We start from the raw sequence: 19,313 nt of genomic DNA, 5'->3' as shown, positions 1-19,313 counted from the left end.
AGATTCAGCCCAAGGCTTTGGTCTGCCTCTGTACTGCATGCAGTTTTCCCCTCCTGTCATTAAGATGGTGTTTTCTTTTAGTCCTCTTCTTCTTCTTCTTCTTCTTCTTCTTCTTCTTCTTCTTCTTCTTCTTCTTCTTTTGCCTTGGGATATTTGGAGAGCAGCTGCTCCCAAAGGGACAAACCTCTGAACAGCCTTTGAATCATGAACATTTCTGGGCTTTCCTGCAAAGAAGAGGCTTTTCCTTCTATTTCTAATAATAGAGAATGTGGGAGGAAAGAGGGGATGTTTGTTATTTTCAGAGGTCAACAGCATCCATATGGCAAAAGAGTGCAATTCCTTGTGCTGCTTTCCTTGTTTAAAGGCTTAAAATTATCTGATTTTGTTTTCCCACAGCAAGCCAAGATAAGTCAGTAAACAGTCCAAGATTTCAAGGGTCAATACTGATCACTCTAGCCTCTAGCACCACTGGGGGGGGGGATTTCTAATCTAAAAACAACAACCTGTAACTCAATACAAATTAAACAATAATTTCCCTGCATTATAAGCAGAAGATACTTCTACGCCAAACTAGGGAGTCTGGACAGCTCCCTCCCACTCCACCCCTTGCTATGCTAAAACACACATTAACTATCTTCTCCAATCTTAAATCCTCAATTGTAATTTCCTTTTGATTCTTCTATAATGACCTTAATAGCTAGGGAAGCTTATTCTAATCATACAAATGCAAATCTAAGTGGGGTAGGAATATTAAGCAGTATGAACATATTTAATTACTCATTTATTTGACCCATTTCTCTCTCCCTTTCTCCCTCCAGTTCACAGGGATATGAGAGGCAACTACATTCTAGGAATGAAAACAGTCCATCCTTACATAGCAAAGCAGCTTGTAGAGTAGGAAGAGAGTTCCCACTGTCAAGAATAAATATGTCATTGTTAACATGGGACATACCAAATGCCATTTACTGTTTGTCCCAGTTTGGGAATTACCTTCTTCTAAGTTCCTTTGGTTTAGGGGTCACATATGTTTCACAGAATTCCTACTTTCTTGCAATTTTGTCAAATCTTGTCTTCATAAAAAAACAAATATGCTGAAATTTTGGTATTTTGTGGACATTTGACTGATGAAGCTTGAAATGTCATTATCCCCTTATCGCTGACACACTCAGTTTGAGGAACTGCCTGCCTTTTTGGGGAAAGATGGTTGAACGTCAAGCCCATGGATATTTAGAAAATGTAAAATGTGGCTTTAAAACAGGTATGGGGAATATGTAGCTTTTGATTTGTTGTAAGGACTACAGCTCCCATCATTTGTCACTATTGCTAGTGATGATAAGATTTGCAGTCCAATAGCATCAAGAAAACCACCCAACAATATCTGAAGAGTCACATGTTTCTTATCCTTGCTTTTAACTCTGCAAAAATAAAGCTAACACTATCTTCCTAAGGTTTGAACTAGCAGTACACTAGGGATTAGCAGGTCACATATGGTTGCTCTTCAAGCAACAGTGCCATGAAACATCATGTATCATTTTTACTTATTTATTTCACCCATACTACTCAAAACACGTTGGAGGCATCTTACAACAATTAAGTTAACTTTGTAATATCATGATGATGTTATAGTAGCATATCTTTGGTATCTTATCATCTTGATTCCATATTTTGTGACAAGATGAATAAACTATGCTCATAATATAAAGTGACACTTTAAAAATAGATATACACACACCAGTTATTGCAACAAATATGAGAAATAACTGTTCTGCCTGGAAAATAAGTTTATAAATAGTGGTCCTAGAGCCCTGGCTTTGGCTTGTTTATCCACATTAGCTTGTTTTTCAGACTATTATTTGATATAAAACTTTCCTGAAATGAGAAACATTTATACATATCTTGCATATGTATTACTAAAGCTTTTCAGGGGTAGGAAGAACAGGAATGGATATCTTACAGTTGGTGGGCACTGCAGTTGTAGAACTTGAATTCTGTGCTGACAAACATCTTGCCTGTTTCTCTAGATTTCAGCAGCAATTCTATGCCAAACCAGTCTGGAGAAGAGAAAGAAAGAGATGATCAAAACAACAAGAGAAGACACATGAATTTTTCATATGTCTTGTAAAGTCTCATTTTCCAAGACTCTTGCAGGTAGGTATACTTTTCCATATGTAAAGTACAAATGTTGCTAACTTTTCTTTTATACATAAATGTGACAAAAGTAATTTAAATGTTGTGCTCTCTACCAAGCTGTTTTGCACAGTTGGGACAGTATAGGGTGAGCAATACTTCCTGTTTCAAGATGTCCACTGGGTCACAGCCCTGTTTTTTTTTTTTTTAACATGGATCCATATGTACTTTCACACACACACACACACACACACACACTTGAACTGTAAAATCCTAAAGGGACTGGACTATATATAACCAAAAGGTCATATCTTCTCTTATGTTCTGTCACAGTCTCTAAGATTGTGTACTCACATCATGGTAGCATCTACAAAAACTCTACTCCTTCCCATAGCCCCAAGAACACAAAGCAGGCTACATCCCTTTATTAAGCTGACATCTCCAGATTTTTAGGGCTGATGGCAACACTGGAAGCTGCAGTGTCAATTCACCTTATATGATCCAGGATGTCTCATGTGACATCAATGATGTAAGGAAAATGTGACATTACTGGCATTTGCACATCACTGGTATATAATGAATATTGGTTATAAGATTGATAAATATTGCTTTCTTGATTTTCCAAAATATGTTGGCATCTCTAAGGCGGCAGAAGGAAACATACATGTAATAGCTGTTGCACTTTAAAGGTATGCATTTCTCTGAAGACATTAAATCAGTATTAATGGGTGAGAGATTTTAAAACACTGGAAAGGGATTAAATAGCCAGAAAGCGAAAGCACATATTGACCTGTGACAGGAATTTATACACATTCCACATTTAAGTTCTATTGAGATCTTCCAAGCTTGAACCTATGTGAAATGTTTGTTAAGTATTTTTTGCACATAAAACAGTTAGCAGGATAGTGTGCATACTGGGAAATGAACCAATGAGAAAACAAGGATAAAACAATGCATTATTTGGTAATGGCATGTGTAAGACAATTTGACAGCAGTGATATTAGTGAAGCAGCAGCCCAAAAATTAGAAAACATCTCCACCCACTCAAGATGAGTAAGTCAGACTTCACAGTATGAGAAACACCCACTCTGCCTCCTTCCTGGTCTGCCTCAAATAATAAAAAACTTGAGACTCCCAATGGAACATATGACCAGCAAGCAGATGGCTTGAAGGCAAATTTTTAAATGTGTGGAAATGCATATAGTTTGGTACAAACTGATTACAGCCACTACAGCAAGGACGGGCAATTTGTGATCCTCCAGATATTGAACTATTTCTATTACCAATGGCTATTCTGGTAGAAGAGTCAGTGTGGTGTAGTGGTCTGAGCATTGGACTATGATTCTGGAGACTAGGGTTCAACTCCCCACTCAGCCATGGAACCCCACTGGGGTTCTAAGCCTCAGAGGATGACAATGGCAAATCCCCTCTGAAGAAAACTTGCCAAGAAAGCCCTGTGATTCATGTTTGGGTCACAATAAGTCAGAAATGACTTGAAGGCAACAACAACAACAACAAATTCTGATTTAGGACTGAGGGGGGGTTAGTTGTGTTACAGAAAAGCCATAGTTTTATATGACATGGCTTTTTTCTTCTACTCTTCAGACTAAATGGCTATCCAATGGATAAATTCTATAGCCAAGGCATATGTCCTAAGCATGCCTATTCACAAACTGTATACCCATCCAATAAAGTAATGAAATAGATGGATAGGGCTAGACCAGTAGCGATATAGTGCTCACTCCAGGACAGGAACAAGAACTCAAGAGTCAAAACACTGCCATAGCACACATCTCCAAAGTAACAACTCATACTGGATAATTCTACCTCAAGTGAGAGGCTCATCCTCTATTATGGACAGTACCTCCAACTAAACCAGCTATTTACCGGGGTGGGGGAGGTGGGGGCTGGGGGGGCAGAATACCAAACAGAAATACAAATCCAAGCACTAGGCCCAAGCTAGCTCAAAACGTTTTACTTCCTGAGATAAAGTACAAGATGACATCCCATTCCATAACTTGTATCAATGGTCATTGAATGATATAAAATGTCAATATTCAGAAAATGTGTCTGGGGGAGGGGGGAAGGATTGCATTTTTTCAGGACATTCTGCTGTTGATAGAGAAGTAATAGTGCCACTGTATTCTGCTTTGGTCAGGCCCCACCTAGAATACTGTGTCCAGTTCTGGGCGCCATAATTCAGAAAGGACACTGAGAAACTGGAGCGTGTCCAAAGGAGGGTGACAAAAATGGTGAAGGGTCTGGAAACCATGCCCTATGAGGAACAACTTAGGGAGCTGGGGATGTTTAGCCTGGAGAAAAGAAGGTTAAGAGGTGATATGATAGCCCTGTTTAAATATTTGAAGGGATGTCATATTGAGGAGGGAACAAGCTTGTTTTCTTCTGCTCCAGAGAACAGAACTTGGAACAATGGATGCAAGCTACAGGAAAAGAGATTCCACCTCAACATTAGGAGGAACTTCCTGACAGTAAGGGCTGTTCGACAGTGGAATGCACTCCCTTGGAGGGTGATAGAGTCTCCTTCTTTGGAGATCTTTAAGCAGAGGCTGGATGGCCATCTGTCAGGGATGCTTTGTTTTGGATTTCCTGCATGGCAGGGGGTTGGACTGGATGGCCCTAGTGGTCTCTTCCAACTCTACGATTCTATGATTCTATGATCTCAGAGACATCATAGTCAGCAGCAATACTGCTAATGTAAGTAAATTTAAAAAAATCAACTTTGGTTTGATTCAAGTCAGAATCTGTATCCCCCCCTTGCAGGGGTTAAATCCAAAGATAAGCCTATAGCCCTGAGAACCACATGTGCACTTGTCTTGGGATGAGAAGCCACAAATATCCCTCTTTTCCTTGCTGTGAGTAAGCTTCTTCTTCACTCCCTTCCCAACATGGAAAAAGCAATCTCTGGGAAAGGTATGAAGACAAGGCTTTCCATTCTCTCCTCAAATATAGGGCTTTCCTTTCTTTGTGCCAGCAGAGCTGGAAAGGAGTACATTTATATGATAGTGGTAAAAAAAAAATACACAGCTGAAATTTCCTGCTATTACTACTGGTTGACTGTATATGGTATATTCCAACTGACAACTCACCCTGGTCCACAGGTATAGCAGGGACATCCTTAGATGCTGGTGAAATACATACAATCTGGTTGCCCAAAACCTGGCCTTCCACTTCAGTGAGGTTTCCAAATACACAAGTGATACCAGTTGACAGGTCAGGTGCATCATTCACCAACAAGCTGAGCTAGTGAAAAAAAATTGAAAAGGATAGGAAAAGAAAGATCACCACCTGACATTGTATATGGAAAATGAAATAGAAATGTGCAATATTTATTTTCTCATTTTTCTGCAAAGGAGCAGCAGTGAAAAGCTTGCTTCTATATAGCAGCTGCAGTTGCTCCACTGACCTGAAGAGTAATAATACCAGTAGGCAGAAGTGGAGTTGACAATTCTCTCACAGCCTGACAGTACAAGCCTTTTAATAAGACTGCAGGAATCTCAGCTTTCAACCTGGGGAGTTCCTTTTCTCTGCCGCTTGAAAAATATAATGGATTTATATTTTCCATTAAAACTCTAAAAACTCAGAGGTGGCTCAGGAAAAAAAAACACACATCACCAGCCTTTGGGTCTCTATTCATAAACCTCTTGGATAACTATACACACGAGTCAATTTTTGATGACTTCCACAGTGATGCATGCTGAGGAGATAGAATGGATGCCAATGCCACATGCAGACCTCAGCATGGATTGGCTGGTTGTCAACCAATGAGAATGCTGCAAATGCTATACCCACAGCAGCACACACAAAAAAACCAGTTACCATTGAGTTGTATGTACTGCCTCAGAGTGTGGCACCCACAGGTGAAGGTTAGCACAAAATGATTCATGCTGCCACAATAGAACAGGCCCTTAACTCTGAGCCAGGCTTATAACTGTCGAGTCAACAGTCTTTAAAATTAATTTTATAAAGATGCAGGATTTGCTTTATTTATTTATTTATTTTTGTCATGCAGAGCCAGCAACATTGCAGCGACCAGCTTCCACAACTCTTATGCATATAAGATTCCCCCCTCCCTGGCAAGCAGCTCCAAGAAAATAAGTCACACCATAGGATTTTGAAAAGGGGACATTTCCTCCTCACAACACTCCTTTTTAGTCTAGTGTGGAGGATAAAATTCTTCTTGTGCCATTACTTGAGATAATAGCACATCATATTCATATGGTCAGAAGATGAGCACAGGAAACACAGTTAAAGCAAATAACCTTCCATCACATTTACCTACCGAAAGGCTGTGCTCAGAAACTGGGATGCTGCTGGGTTGAACGATGATACTCATGCACTGGCTGATGCTGGCTGCAAATCGGAATGGTTCATCTGCTCTCTCACACTTGTCCCTCCGGGAACACCTGATACCAAGAGCACAGAATAGCATAAACAAGACAAGTAGCACTCCCAAAGTAGTTCATGTGGCCCAGTTGACCTCTAACAGCAGCCAAAAGCAGATGATACTGAACTGTACAAATCTCGCAGCTGTGGAACAATTCATTCTCCACCAGAAATCTGCATAAGGAATTTAAGAGTATCTTATTGCACACTGACCATTTGCCTACATTTCTACTTTGAATGCTTGACTTTAGGAAGCAACAGGCAGAATATATTCAGTTACAATCTTCGCAATGTCCTATTTCTAATGCCATCCGGTGGTTTATTATGGGAGAAAAATATTTTTGTTTCATGTACAATCTTCTTATTAATTTAGATCCATACTCAGGATCTAATTTACATTGACTTTCTGTAATTTAGGCTGCTGCCACACTGCAGAACTAATGCAGTTTGACACTGCTTTAACTCTCATGGCTTTAACCCATGAGATCTTGGGGTTTGTAGTTTGTTGTGGCACCAGAACTGAGTAACAGAGAAATCTAAATATCTCTCAAAACTACAAATCCCAGAATTCCACAGCACTTAGCCATGGCAATTAAAGCAGTATCAAACTGTATTAATTCTGCAGTGTACATGTAGCCTTAAACAGAGGGCTTTAAACAGAGTTGCTAGATCCTGCCTTAGTCTCAAACAGCAGGACAAGGTGTTATCAGTCAAGAAAGAGATGTCTCACCTCTGATGAGACCAAGTTGTAAATCCTATGTTTCCACTAATCTTGGGGTTGGGTTTTTTTTTTTTTTTTTTTTGTATCCAATAGAAAAATACACACTAAAAATACATATAATTTTTCTATTATTAAAACTAGAAATCCACACCGAACTTGCAATGAAGAAGTCCACATAAATGTTCTTGACAGGCCTGCTGACTTGGTAGGCTTTGCTTTTAAAGATAGGTCCTCAGTTATGAAGACTGAATGGTAGGTTTTGTGGTTAGCTGTTGCTCTTCATCTTCCTTACCCCTTCATTTACCAGCCAAAATTTCAATAAGCAGACATTCAGACTCAAAAAAATGAATACCCATGGAAGGCAATAACAAGGCAACATGTACACTATAATAAAAAAGAAAGTATGTGGCTAATTATTTCTTCCTCAAAAAAGTGAAGGTCTTGAAACTTGGATTTTTCTCTCTCCATGCTGGGGATACAAGAGTTAAGGTTTGCTATCATGCTCGAGTCTCCCAGGTGCTCTTTCCCTCACCTTCTTCCTTGAACAGAAGCCATTACGTGTCACCAGTTGAGTTATGAGCACTGCAGCTGGCATGTGTTGGACACCTGGCTCATCACCAAAGTCATTTCATTTGAGAAGGGCCCCAGAGTGGGCTGAAACTCTTGAGCGTCTATCAAAATGAAGAAAAATGGACAGAAAAAGCTAATCACCCCTCTGTCTTTCCATTTCCTTCATCATGAGAGGCTAAGAGGTCAGTGAGCAACCAAGAGACAGCTCTGAAAGGTACAGTAGAAGAAGGAATACTCCCAAATAAGCACAGTGGATGTTGTTCTGCCTGCAGCACTCAATCTACAGGCTAGGTGATTAGGCACAGGATGATGCTAGGCAAGAAAACCGAGAACAAAACCCAGATCTCATGGTTAATGGCATTGTCCTAAAGAGCTAAGCAAAGCATATCTATTTTCTAGATTGCAAAGAGACACTTGAAGAATGTGGTTTTCTCGAACTATCACTTTTTCTTTTGTAGGGCTGGGTGTTTGATGAGGAGACGTGATCTCCTAGATCAGAATGGAATGTAAGATTTTCTTTATTTTGTCCCAACATTTGACTTATCTGGGAGTGTTTTAGCCCTTGTAAGCACATCTGGCAGACTAAATCTTGCTTGTGCACGTTCTCACCTGTGGCAGTACACCTTTGCATTCTTAACGATACAAACCAGTCTCTTAACATTGATAAAAGAGGCTGGATAAGATTATTATGAGGGCTGTTTCAACCATATAGTTTTACCATTCCAAGACAAACTGTATAATTTTAAAAGTGTGCATAAACTATCACTATTATGTTCTACCTGATAGTTGTTAGCCTGTCCTTTCAGCAAGACCTATTGCTTTAAATCAATTGCTTAAGAAAGTACTGATTAAAATGAACGAATTAATGAATGAATAGTTATTTAGTTATTTATTCCATTTATATATCCCATCTTTCTCCCAAGAATGGGACTCAAGGAAGTTTACGATTACATACAAAAATATCATGAAAATGTAATGAAGAAAAGGACAGAAAAATCAAAACAGCTTAGTAGTAGAAGGACCCCTATATCTGTGGGACCACTAGCCATGGTTTCACTTGCTCACGTCCCTCCCAAAACAACAACAAAACAAAACAAAACAAATGTTCTTTCTAGGCATTTCCTAGGTCTTCCAGCATGATTCTATGGTATGCTTTTGGAGGAGGTTGACCATAGAAGAAGAATCTACAATTGCCTAGAAAGGTGTTTCCTCCAAGAACTGCTAGGGAGATTATCACATGGGGGGAAAGGGGGAAGAGAGGCATAATCCTGGATAAATCTCATGATCGCATGAAAGATTTTTGCATGATGTGGTGCTTATCCCAGACTTCGCCCATGAATAACCCAGCATGTTCCTGCAACCAATCATTCATAGGGAACTCCCGTGAATGGTTTTCTTAATAGTGTAATTGAAGTGTGATTGCGAGAGTGCAAAAGTCAAACAATAGTGCTTCATCAGTGCCATTGCAGAAGCAAATAGGGATACCCAGAATGTATTGTACTGGAGGCAATCCATTCTCATTACCAGGATCTGTTTTGCAGAGGATTTCATTCTTCTTTCAAGGTTTGGGGCACAATTTCGTCTACTCTGGATAAAAACAATGTGCTGAAATAATAACTTTTATTTTGCTATCTTTATTCTGTGCAGCTTGGGAAAATGATTTGCAGACATGTGCCATTGCGCCAAAATGGCACATATGTGAAACAATAAATTACAATGTACTAACTATGGATGTGTGTGAAACACGATTGCAATATTAAATGCTAATTGTGCAAATGTGCAAAACTAATGAGTGCTATACAGCTAGAATTGCTTTTTATTTACATTTCCATGATTATTACTGAATTGGCTGTCATGTGATCATCTCTTAGGTCATCCAGCATGACTCTAGAGTCATCGAAAATCACTAATTTCACATTCTTATTCCCCACTAGACATACCTCACTAGCTCCGCCCTTTTTATGAATTCCTATTAGATATGCTAAACATCTGATACCTCTAGAGAAAGTTCTCTTCTAAACATCTCAAAGCTTAGAGAGACTTGTGCAGGATAATTCAGATCCTTCAAGTAGCACCAACTCATATAAAGCTTTACAGGTCACAACTAGCTCACCTAAAAAAGCAGTAGCTTGCTACAATTTTGAAAGGCTTCATTGATTTTTTACTGCACCTTGCAAAGACTCTCTAAGGTCCTATTTCTACTGGGCTATAAATTGAATCAAGAATCAGATTATAGGAACATCATAGAATCATACAATCACAGAATCGTAGAGTTGGAAGAGACCACTAGGGCCATCCAGTCCAACCCCCTGCCATGCAGGAAATCCAAAACAAAGCATCCCTGACAGATGGCCATCCAGCCTCTGTTTAAAGACCTCCAAGGAAGGAGACTCTATCACCCTCCGAGGGAGTGCATTCCACTGTCGAACAGCCCTTACTGTCAGGAAGTTCCTCCTAATGTTCAGGTGGAATCTCTTTTCCTGTAGCTTGCATCCATTGTTCCGGGTCCTGTTTTCTGGAGCAGCAGAAAACAAGCTTGCTCCCTCTTCAACATGACATCCTTTCAAATATTTAAACAGGGCTATCATATCACCTCTTAACCGTCTTTTCTCCAGGCTAAACATCCCCAGCTCCCTAAGTCGTTCCTCATAGGGCATGGTTTCCAGACCCTTCACCATTTTTGTCGCCCTCCTTTGGACATGCTCCAGTTTCTCAATGTCCTTTCTGAATTGTGCTGCCCAGAACTGGACACAATATTCTAGGTGGGGCCTGACCAGAGCAGAATACAGTGGTACTATTACTTCTCTTGATCTAGACACTATACTTCTATTGATGCAGCCTAAAATAGCATTGGCCTTTTTAGCTGCCGCATCACACTGTTCACTCATGTTCAACTTGTGGTCTACTTGGACTCCTAGATCCCTTTCACACGTAGTTTCATTCAGCCAGGTGTCACCCATCCTATATCTGTGCATTTTATTTTTCCGCCCTAAGTGCAATACCTTACATTTCTCCGTGTTGAATTTCATTTTGTTAGCTTTGGCCCAGCTTTCTAGTCTATTCAGGTCATTTTGAATCTTGATCCTGTCCTCAGGGGTATTAGCTATTCCCCCTAATTTGGTGTCATCTGCAAATTTGATAAGTATGCTCCCAATTCTGTCATCCAGGTCATTGATAAAGATGTTGAATAGCACTGGGCCCAGGACAGAACCCTGTGGGACCCCACTGGTCACTTCTCTCCAGGATGAAAAGGAGCCATTGTTGAGCACCCTTTGGGTTCGGCCGGTCAACCAATTACAGACCCATTTAACAGTTCCTTTGTCTAGCCCACATTTTACAAGCTTGTTTGCAAGAATGTCATGGGAAACCTTGTCAAAGGCCTTAGTGAAATCAAGATATACTATATCCACAGCATTCCCTTCATCTACCAAGCTGGTAATTTTATCAAAGAAAGAGATCAGGTTTGTCTGGCATGACTTGTTTCTCTGAAACCCATGTTGACTTTTTGTGATTATGGCATTGCCTTCTAGATGTTCAAAGACTCTCTGTTTAATGATCTGCTCCAGAATCTTTCCTAGTACTGATGTCAGACTAACTGGACGATAATTGTTGGGATCCTCTTTTTTCCCCTTTTTGAAGATGGGGACAACGTTTGCCCTCCGCCAGTCTGCTGGGATCTCTCCTGTTTTGCAGGAGTTTTCAAAGATTATTGCCAATGGCTCCGATATTACATTTGCCAGTTCTTTTAATACCCTTGGATGGAGTTCATCTGGTCCCGGAGACTTAAATTCATTTAGATTAATAAGGTGTTCCTCTACTATCTCTTTACTTATTCTGTGCTGAAATTCCCCTATCCTGTCCTCTGCTCCATTATCCTCAGGTTGAGCACCCTTTGCCTTTTCTGAGAAGACTGAGGCAAAGAAAGTGTTTAGTAATTCTGCCTTTTCTCTGTTCCCTGTTAGCATTTTGCCATCTTCTCCACGCAGTGGCCCTACCGTTTCCTTCTTCTTCCTTTTGCTGCAGACATATCCAAAAAAGCCCTTTTTATTGTTCTTAACCTCTCTAGCAAGCCTGAGTTCATTCTGCGCTTTAGCTTTTCTGACTTTACCCCTACACATGCCTGCTATTTCTTTGAATTCCTTTTTTGTGATTTCCCCCTTTTTCCATCTCTTATACATGTTCCGTTTCAAACTCAGCTCAGTTGAAAGTTCCTTAGTCATCCATCCTGGTTTCTTGAGACACCTCCCGTTTTTCTTTCTCACTGGAACTGTTTGAAATTGTGCCTTCAGTATCTCTCTTTTGAGAAACTCCCATCCGTCCTGAACTCCTTTATCTTTTAGTATTTTTGACCATGGAATCGCCCTCAATACTTCTCTAAATTTACTGACATCCGCTCTCCTAAAGTCTAGGATGCGTGTCTGACTATGCCTGGCTTCTCCTTTCCACTTTATTACAAACTCCAGGAGAACATGGTCACTTCCACCTAATGATCCCACCACTTGCACCCCATTAACCAAGTCATCCTTGTTGGTTAGGATCAGATCTAAAATAGTTGACCCCCTTGTTGCCTCTTCCACCTTTTGGACCATGAAATTGTCTTCCAGGCAAGTGAGGAATTTGTTAGGCCTTGAGGATTTTGCTGAGTTTGACTTCCAGCAAATATCAGGATAGTTGAAGTCGCCCATCACTACTACATCTCTCTTTTCTGACTGTGTGGTCATCTGTTCTAGAAAGATATCATCCAATTCCTCAGTCTGACTTGGGGGTCTGTAGTAGACTCCCACTGTAACATCCTTGTTGTTTCCCTTCCCTTTGATTCTTATCCAGATGCTCTCCACCTGGCTTCCATGATTGATGTCCAGGATCTCTTCACTGGTGTAAATATCTCTGACATATAGTGCTATTCCTCCTCCTTTCCTGTTTGGCCTATTTCTCTTAATAAGGTTATACCCCTCTATTTCCACATTCCAGTCATGAGACTCATCCCACCAGGTTTCAGTGATGCCTATCATATTTGCTTTGTTGTACTAGGAGTTCGAGTTCATCTTGCTTATTTCCCATGCTCTGTGCATTAGTGTAGAGACATCGCAGACCTTGGTTCCCTTTTACTTGCTGCCTGTGCAAGTTTTTTTGCCTCCCACTGTTGGGTCCTTGCACTGTTTGCCTTGTTTCCTCTATGTCAGTTTGACTATTTTCGCCATCCCTTTCGCCTTCCTTAATATTGTCTCCCTTCCCCTCGGAACTCAGTTTAAAGCCCTCCTGATCAAGTTCTTGAGACTGTTGGCAAAAGCATTTCTTCCAACTGGTGTGAGATGCAACCCGTCCGTTGCAAGAAGTCCCTCCTCATGGAACCGCAGCCCATGATCGAAGAATCCAAATCCTTCTCGGCGGCACCATCTGCGAAGCCAGTTGTTCACATCCGCTATTTTCCTCTCCCTTCCTGGACCATGCCCTTCAACTGGCAGAAGAGACGAGATGACAACCTGTACATCCATTCCTTTCAGCTTCCTACCAAGCGCCTTGTAATCCCTTTTGATGTTCTGAAGGCTGTGTCTTGCAGTATCATTAGTTCCCACATGGACCAAATGGAAGGGGTATTTGTCAGTAGGCTTGACCAGTCTTGTCAGCCTCTCTGTCACATCCCGGATCTTTGCACCTGGAAGACAACACACCTCTCGAGACATCTTGTCAGGCCTACAAATCACTGCTTCTGTACCCCTGAGCAAGGAGTCCACCACTACGACCACACGCCTCCTCCGAGGCTTAGCAGCAACTGTTCCCTCGGGTGGGACTCTCAGGCTTGCCTGCTCCGTCCCTGAAGTCTGTCCACGCTGCTCTTCTTCATCCTCCTTGATATGGGAAAGAGCTTCGAATCGATTCTCTAGCTGCAAGCTCCCCAAACAATTCCTTCTTGGCTTACTTCTCTTTGTGACATTCCTCCAGCTGTCTGCCTCCTCTGTTTGGCAAGTGACCTCTTCCACCCTAGCATCTTCCTCTGCGTGGTACTCATCCAAGATGGTTAGTTCTATTGTGTCCAGGAAATCCTCTTGTTCCCTAATATGCTGAAGTGTAGCTACTCTGGCCTCCAGCTGCTGCACTTTCTCCTCCAAGAGTGCTACCAACTTGCACTTGGTGCATGTGAAGTTCTCGACTTCTGTAGGCAAGAAGAGAAACATCCCACAAGAGTTGCAGGTGACTGCAGCAGATCCCTCGCTGTCCATACTGAAAAGTCTTTAGTAATGAATATAACAGTCAATCTAGTGGGAATGCTTCTTTAAAGGAATGTACTGGCTGCTATCTTACACTTAAAGGGAAGGTTCTGTTTCAATATCTGATCCTAACCTGATGCCACTTGAGCAGAGTTAAAGAAAATTAAAATTCGCGCGCTGTTAGGTTAGACGTGACTCACAGAAGCTCCACCCCTTCAGCAACGAGCACACGGTCTCAAGCACACGGTCTCAAAATGGCTGCCAAGCAGCTCCTCTCCTTCTCCTCTCTCTGGCCGGACTGCTCTGGAAGGCTCTGGAAGTTGGTATATAAAGCTAGTCTGCTAGCTCCGCCCCCTTGTGACTCACAGATGTGACTCACAGAAGCTCCACCCCTTCAGCAACGAGCACACGGTCTCAAGCACACGGTCTCAAAATGGCTGCCAAGCAGCTCCTCTCCTTCTCCTCTCTCTGGCCGGACATTTGAACTCACATTCGATCCTTGTTTAAGGAAAATTGTTCCCATTTGAATCCATGTTCGATCCAAGTTTGATTGATCCTCCTGAGGCAGGAATGCTGGACCTGAGGCTCTTGCTTGTGAGGAGGCCCATTGGGTTGCAAATGGATACCTCTTTCTGCCTTGGAAAACCCTGAGGCTCGCAACTGTAACAAAAGGGCCTTAGGCTGCCTAAGCATCCCCCCAAAAAATTAAAGGGAGGAACACAAAGAAATACAACTCCCTCTCTTTTTATGTACCTATCCAACCCCTCAACTTTTTTTCTCTTCAAATTCCCCACAGAGACACCTTTCTCTCCCTCTCTTTGAAAATTAATAATAATAATAATAATAATAATAATAATAATAATAATAATAAATATTTGAGTGTGTAAAACTTTTTTTTTAAAGTTTTTAAAACTTTTTGTGAGCAAAAAGAAAAAAAGAGAGAGAGAGAGAAAAAACCCCAAACCCTGAATGTGGCTCCTGCATCCAGCCTTGTTTCCTTTTTTGAGACAGAAAAGGAATGGCTGGCTGCTGCATATTGAGGTGGTTTGAAGAAGGAGGGGGGAGATAAGAAGAAGACGGGGGTATTAGACGTCACTGTGATGTCTAATCGCCTAAGCGCTTGATTGACAGCTTTAAAAAAAATGGTTCCAGTAAGGCAATGGGAACGGGGAACAAAAAACCCACGTCAAAATACAATGAAGAAATATGAGAACGAGAACATGGGTCAAGAAAAACCGAGTCTGTTTGCTCCCTTTTGTAATGGGAACGATGAACCTGATTCGAATACGACTTGGAAACTTGATCCGATCCAGACTTGCAGTGATATACGTCACTTTATATGTCCAGTGGGAATGGGGCCCAGGAGGACTATCTGTTTACATAATTAGCTTCTGCCTTTCTTCCCAGTCACTATGACACCAGGGCTCATCTTCTGTTCTGCCTCCATCTTCTTGTGAGAAGGAGGTATGCTAGATTAAGTGTTCTTTATCCCATCTCCCAAAGGAAGTGAGAAGAAAATAACCCCCTCATTTCACTTTGATTTGGAAACAGCCCCTTTCTTTTTTAGTTTCCGGATAGGAAGCTGTTATTTCTCTGTGTATATATTTGAATGGCAAGATGTGAGCAACTACGGTTGGTACTTTATGCATAAAGTGAAACATCACCTGGTGCTTTCCCTAGGTCTTAAGTTTGGGCCTGAAAACCGCAAGGCCTGTGATATCCTGAACTGGCGACCTGACCTTGTACAGACTGTTTTTTCAGACTTGTTTTGGAAGCATTATTTTAAGAGGTACATAAGAATTTTGTGCTTCTTCTACCATTGAAACCTGAGATAATAGAAAGGATGCTACTTGCAGTTTTCTCTTCTGTGTGCTATGACTCAATTTAGTTCTAGGTAAAATGTCTATATTAGTAGACATCTTGATTGCTTAATCTTCCCATGAAAAACTTCCTCTAGATGAGGTGAAAAAAATGGCTTGCAAATCTAGGAGTCTTCATTACTGCAAAAGCCATTTGCTTCTAACTAAGAAATTGCACTCAGAGATGTGTGCGCAACTCCGTATGTGTTCACACATGCACGGATGGGAGGGGAGAGCTAATGGTAGGGGAGAGACGCACTAACCATTTCCCCCTTAAAAACAGCTACAGTGATACATGACAATTGATACAGCTATTTTCTCACAGCACCCTCCTCCTTTAGTACAATATAATGGACCAAAAATATGAATGCTGCCAAAGTAAAGAATTATTCTGTTTTAAGTGAATCTGTGAGATTGCTTAAAGTGAGCTCTTGACTTGGAGGCTTTATCTCATTGACTTGCTGGAGTGGCTCTTTTTTTTATTATACTATTTATGGCAACAGCCAAACAGAGATAAATAGGTCTGGAGGCAATAACATACTAGCAAACAGCAGCATATGGAGGAGTCCTGCAAGTTACAGATCCCACCGCACCAAGGATTCTCTTTTGCAGACTCCTTGTAGGCTCTGTTTGCTGCCTGAACAACAGAGTGGCTAATGGAAAAGAAGGAGCAAAACTTCCTTCCTTCCTAATTTTAGTACAGAGACTTACATCATAAGCTGGCACACCAGGTGTTCAAGACACTGCACACAGAGCCAAGATTCCTTCTTTCTGTTTTAACCTAGGAGTCTACATTTCCCCAGGTGAATAAAGGATTTTATCAAAGAAGCAACCTTCCCCAGGGTTTATCTTAAAGCTTTCTGAACTGCAGCTTGCAAGGTTATAAACTGCACTGTGAGCAAAGTTCTTACAGAATACTGTTCAAGGTAACTTCCACCACAAGTCTGTTGGGTCCTGCTCAGGTAGTACAGTGAAAATCTACAAGTTATAACAACATTAGCAAACTTTCACCTTCAAGCATCATTACAATCACTGAATCTTTAGAAAATTTGGAGGATTTTGCTCAGGAAACATTCCCCAGGCAATTAAAAGAACTTTATCAAAACTAGGGGGAAAAGTCACACAATTTGATCTGAAATGCAAATGGGAGATAAATTGCACCAGACTGTGTGTTTCTACAATGCAGAAATAATGCAGTCTGACACCACTTCAAGTGCTGCAGCTCCATCCTATGAAATTCTGGAATATGTAGTTTTACAATGTCTTTAGCCTTCTCTGCCAGGGTGCTTGTACCTTACAAAACTACAAACCCGGGATTCTGCAGGATGAAGCCATGCAGTTAAAGTAGTGTCACATAGCCTTATTTCTACAGTGTAGATGCACTCTTAGTTTCAACATTCAAGTCTCAACAAAAGTAGTATTTTCAAAACTCCAGAGACTTGTGAGAAAATGCATACTGCACCTTGAGCTGTGAGACTTGGAGGCATTTCTTTTAAAGAAATAAAATACAGCACTGTCCATAAGAAACTATGTATATATTTTGAAGTGTGAATGGCTAAAATATCCATAAGTGAAAAAAAGTGGAAACATGCTTTATTTTATTATGTGAGTAGCATATGTTATGTAAATTAGGTAAAATACATAAATTTCTGATTGGTAAAGTTGCCAAAATTAGGGGCTTTGTGCAAAAATATGTAAATTAAAGATATGCATGAAAATATGCATGCAGTGCAGTGTAGAAAACACACATTAAAACTTTTTCCAGGCAAGCATTTTCTGAAGATGCCAGCCACAGATGCTGGTGAAATGTCAGGAAGAAACTCTTCTAGAACATGGCCACATAGCCCGAAAAACCCACAAAAATCTATAGATGCCGGCCATTAAAGCCTTCGACTTCACACACACTAAAAGAACTGAAAATATTTCTGAATATTTTTTTTTCACATCCCTAGAACAGAGCAGAGAAAAGCAAAGTGCATTAATGCTCCACTGTTAAATCATACATGAAATCTCATAGGCTATAAATGAAGATAATGGGGTCTGGAGTGCCTAGCACCAGAATGCTCAGTAATGACGAAAAAGAAAGTGATGACCTGCAGAGCTGCTTGATGTTTGCAAGCAAGAGGTCATTGCAAGCAAGCACAAACATGAAGAAATAGGCTATTGCATTATCTCACCCCCCCCTCCTAAAAGTTGCACTCTCATCTCTCTTTATCAGTTCCTTAACAAACCTACTGTGAACAATTTCTATTGTAATCTTCAACCACTTCCATATAGAGTATCAAGATAGCTGGCCCATTTGGCAGATGCAACATAACAATTAGAAGCAAGATCTGACACATGAAATACAAACACTCATGCACTGGAAGACTCTATACAAATATGAGAGCCGCTTTGGGAACAGCAAGATTAACACAGTTATTCACAGGTTCAGGGCAGAGCTTAAAAATAATTGCTGCTCAAAAAAGACATTGGTGAAGCAGGGGAAATTCTAAGAAGATGCTGATAAAATATCAGTCAGCTGAACAGAGCCACTACTGCATGTTCTGTATACACTGGCACTGTATATATGCCATGCTGCAACTGACTGCCTTGGGACCACCCATTTTTTCTTCCAATCTATAAACCTACAAAATATCACACCTTGCATTTTTTTTCAAGTGTTGCTTGAAATACTTGATATTAGAGTTATGATGAGGAAAAACAGCAAGATCTCAGAGTCTGGAGGAAGGGCAACAGGTGCTGAAATATTCCTGTTTTACTGGCTCTGTGATGTAGAATGAGTTGCTGTCACCATCATTATTATCATTATTATAGTGCTTTCAGACCAATTGTGATCTGTGACAGATACTTGCAAATGTCACAATTTCATTTTGGAATGTTTTTTTCAAGTAGGTCTTTCAAGCTGGTTTTTTGCCTTTAGAATAACATTGAAAAACCATGCCTAGATTTTTGAAGTTTTTAGATGTTCTATTGTTATTTTTACATGCAGATTGTGCATGTGCATTTCTTTCCTTGAGCTCAAGGGGGTGGGGAGGTGTATGGTCCTCCTCTCCTCCACTTTATTCTCACAACAACCCTGTGAGGTAGGTTAATGAGACAGTGGCTGGACCAAGGTCACACAGTGAGTGCCACTGTTTAGTTTGCGACTAGAGGTGAAAAGCATTTTCACTATTATTTGTTTCTCAGTCAAAAAACAAACACAACACAACACAAAAATAGGGTTTCCTAACACTCTGGAAACCTGGTTGGGCACAACTGATTTTCTTTCTTTTGACAAACATGTTTTTCACAAAGAAATTATCAGGGGAGGTTCTTATCTTAGTCCCATCAGCTTCCTAGGCACATATGGTGGGAACACAGGAGAGGGCCTTCTGGATGGTTGCACTTAGACTCTGGAGCTGTCTTCCTAAGGAAGCTATA

The 19,313-nt window shown here is 40.8% G+C and overlaps 1 protein-coding gene across 1 annotated transcript in view; it reads right to left on the bottom strand.

Annotated features, from left to right (window-relative positions):
* PLXNA2 (plexin A2) overlaps positions 1–19,313 on the bottom strand; it is a 518,762-nt gene that overhangs the window by 152,397 nt on the left and 347,052 nt on the right. The window contains 3 exon segments of the mRNA XM_042463708.1: positions 1,955–2,051; positions 5,235–5,388; positions 6,428–6,551. Coding sequence (XP_042319642.1) covers positions 1,955–2,051; positions 5,235–5,388; positions 6,428–6,551 — 375 coding nt within the window.

The sequence above is a fragment of the Sceloporus undulatus genome, chromosome 4, assembly GCF_019175285.1.
Source record: "Sceloporus undulatus isolate JIND9_A2432 ecotype Alabama chromosome 4, SceUnd_v1.1, whole genome shotgun sequence".
NCBI classification, from domain to species: domain Eukaryota; kingdom Metazoa; phylum Chordata; class Lepidosauria; order Squamata; family Phrynosomatidae; genus Sceloporus; species Sceloporus undulatus.
Note: the sequence above shows the minus strand (reverse complement) of the source record. Positions and strands in the feature narration are given on the sequence as shown.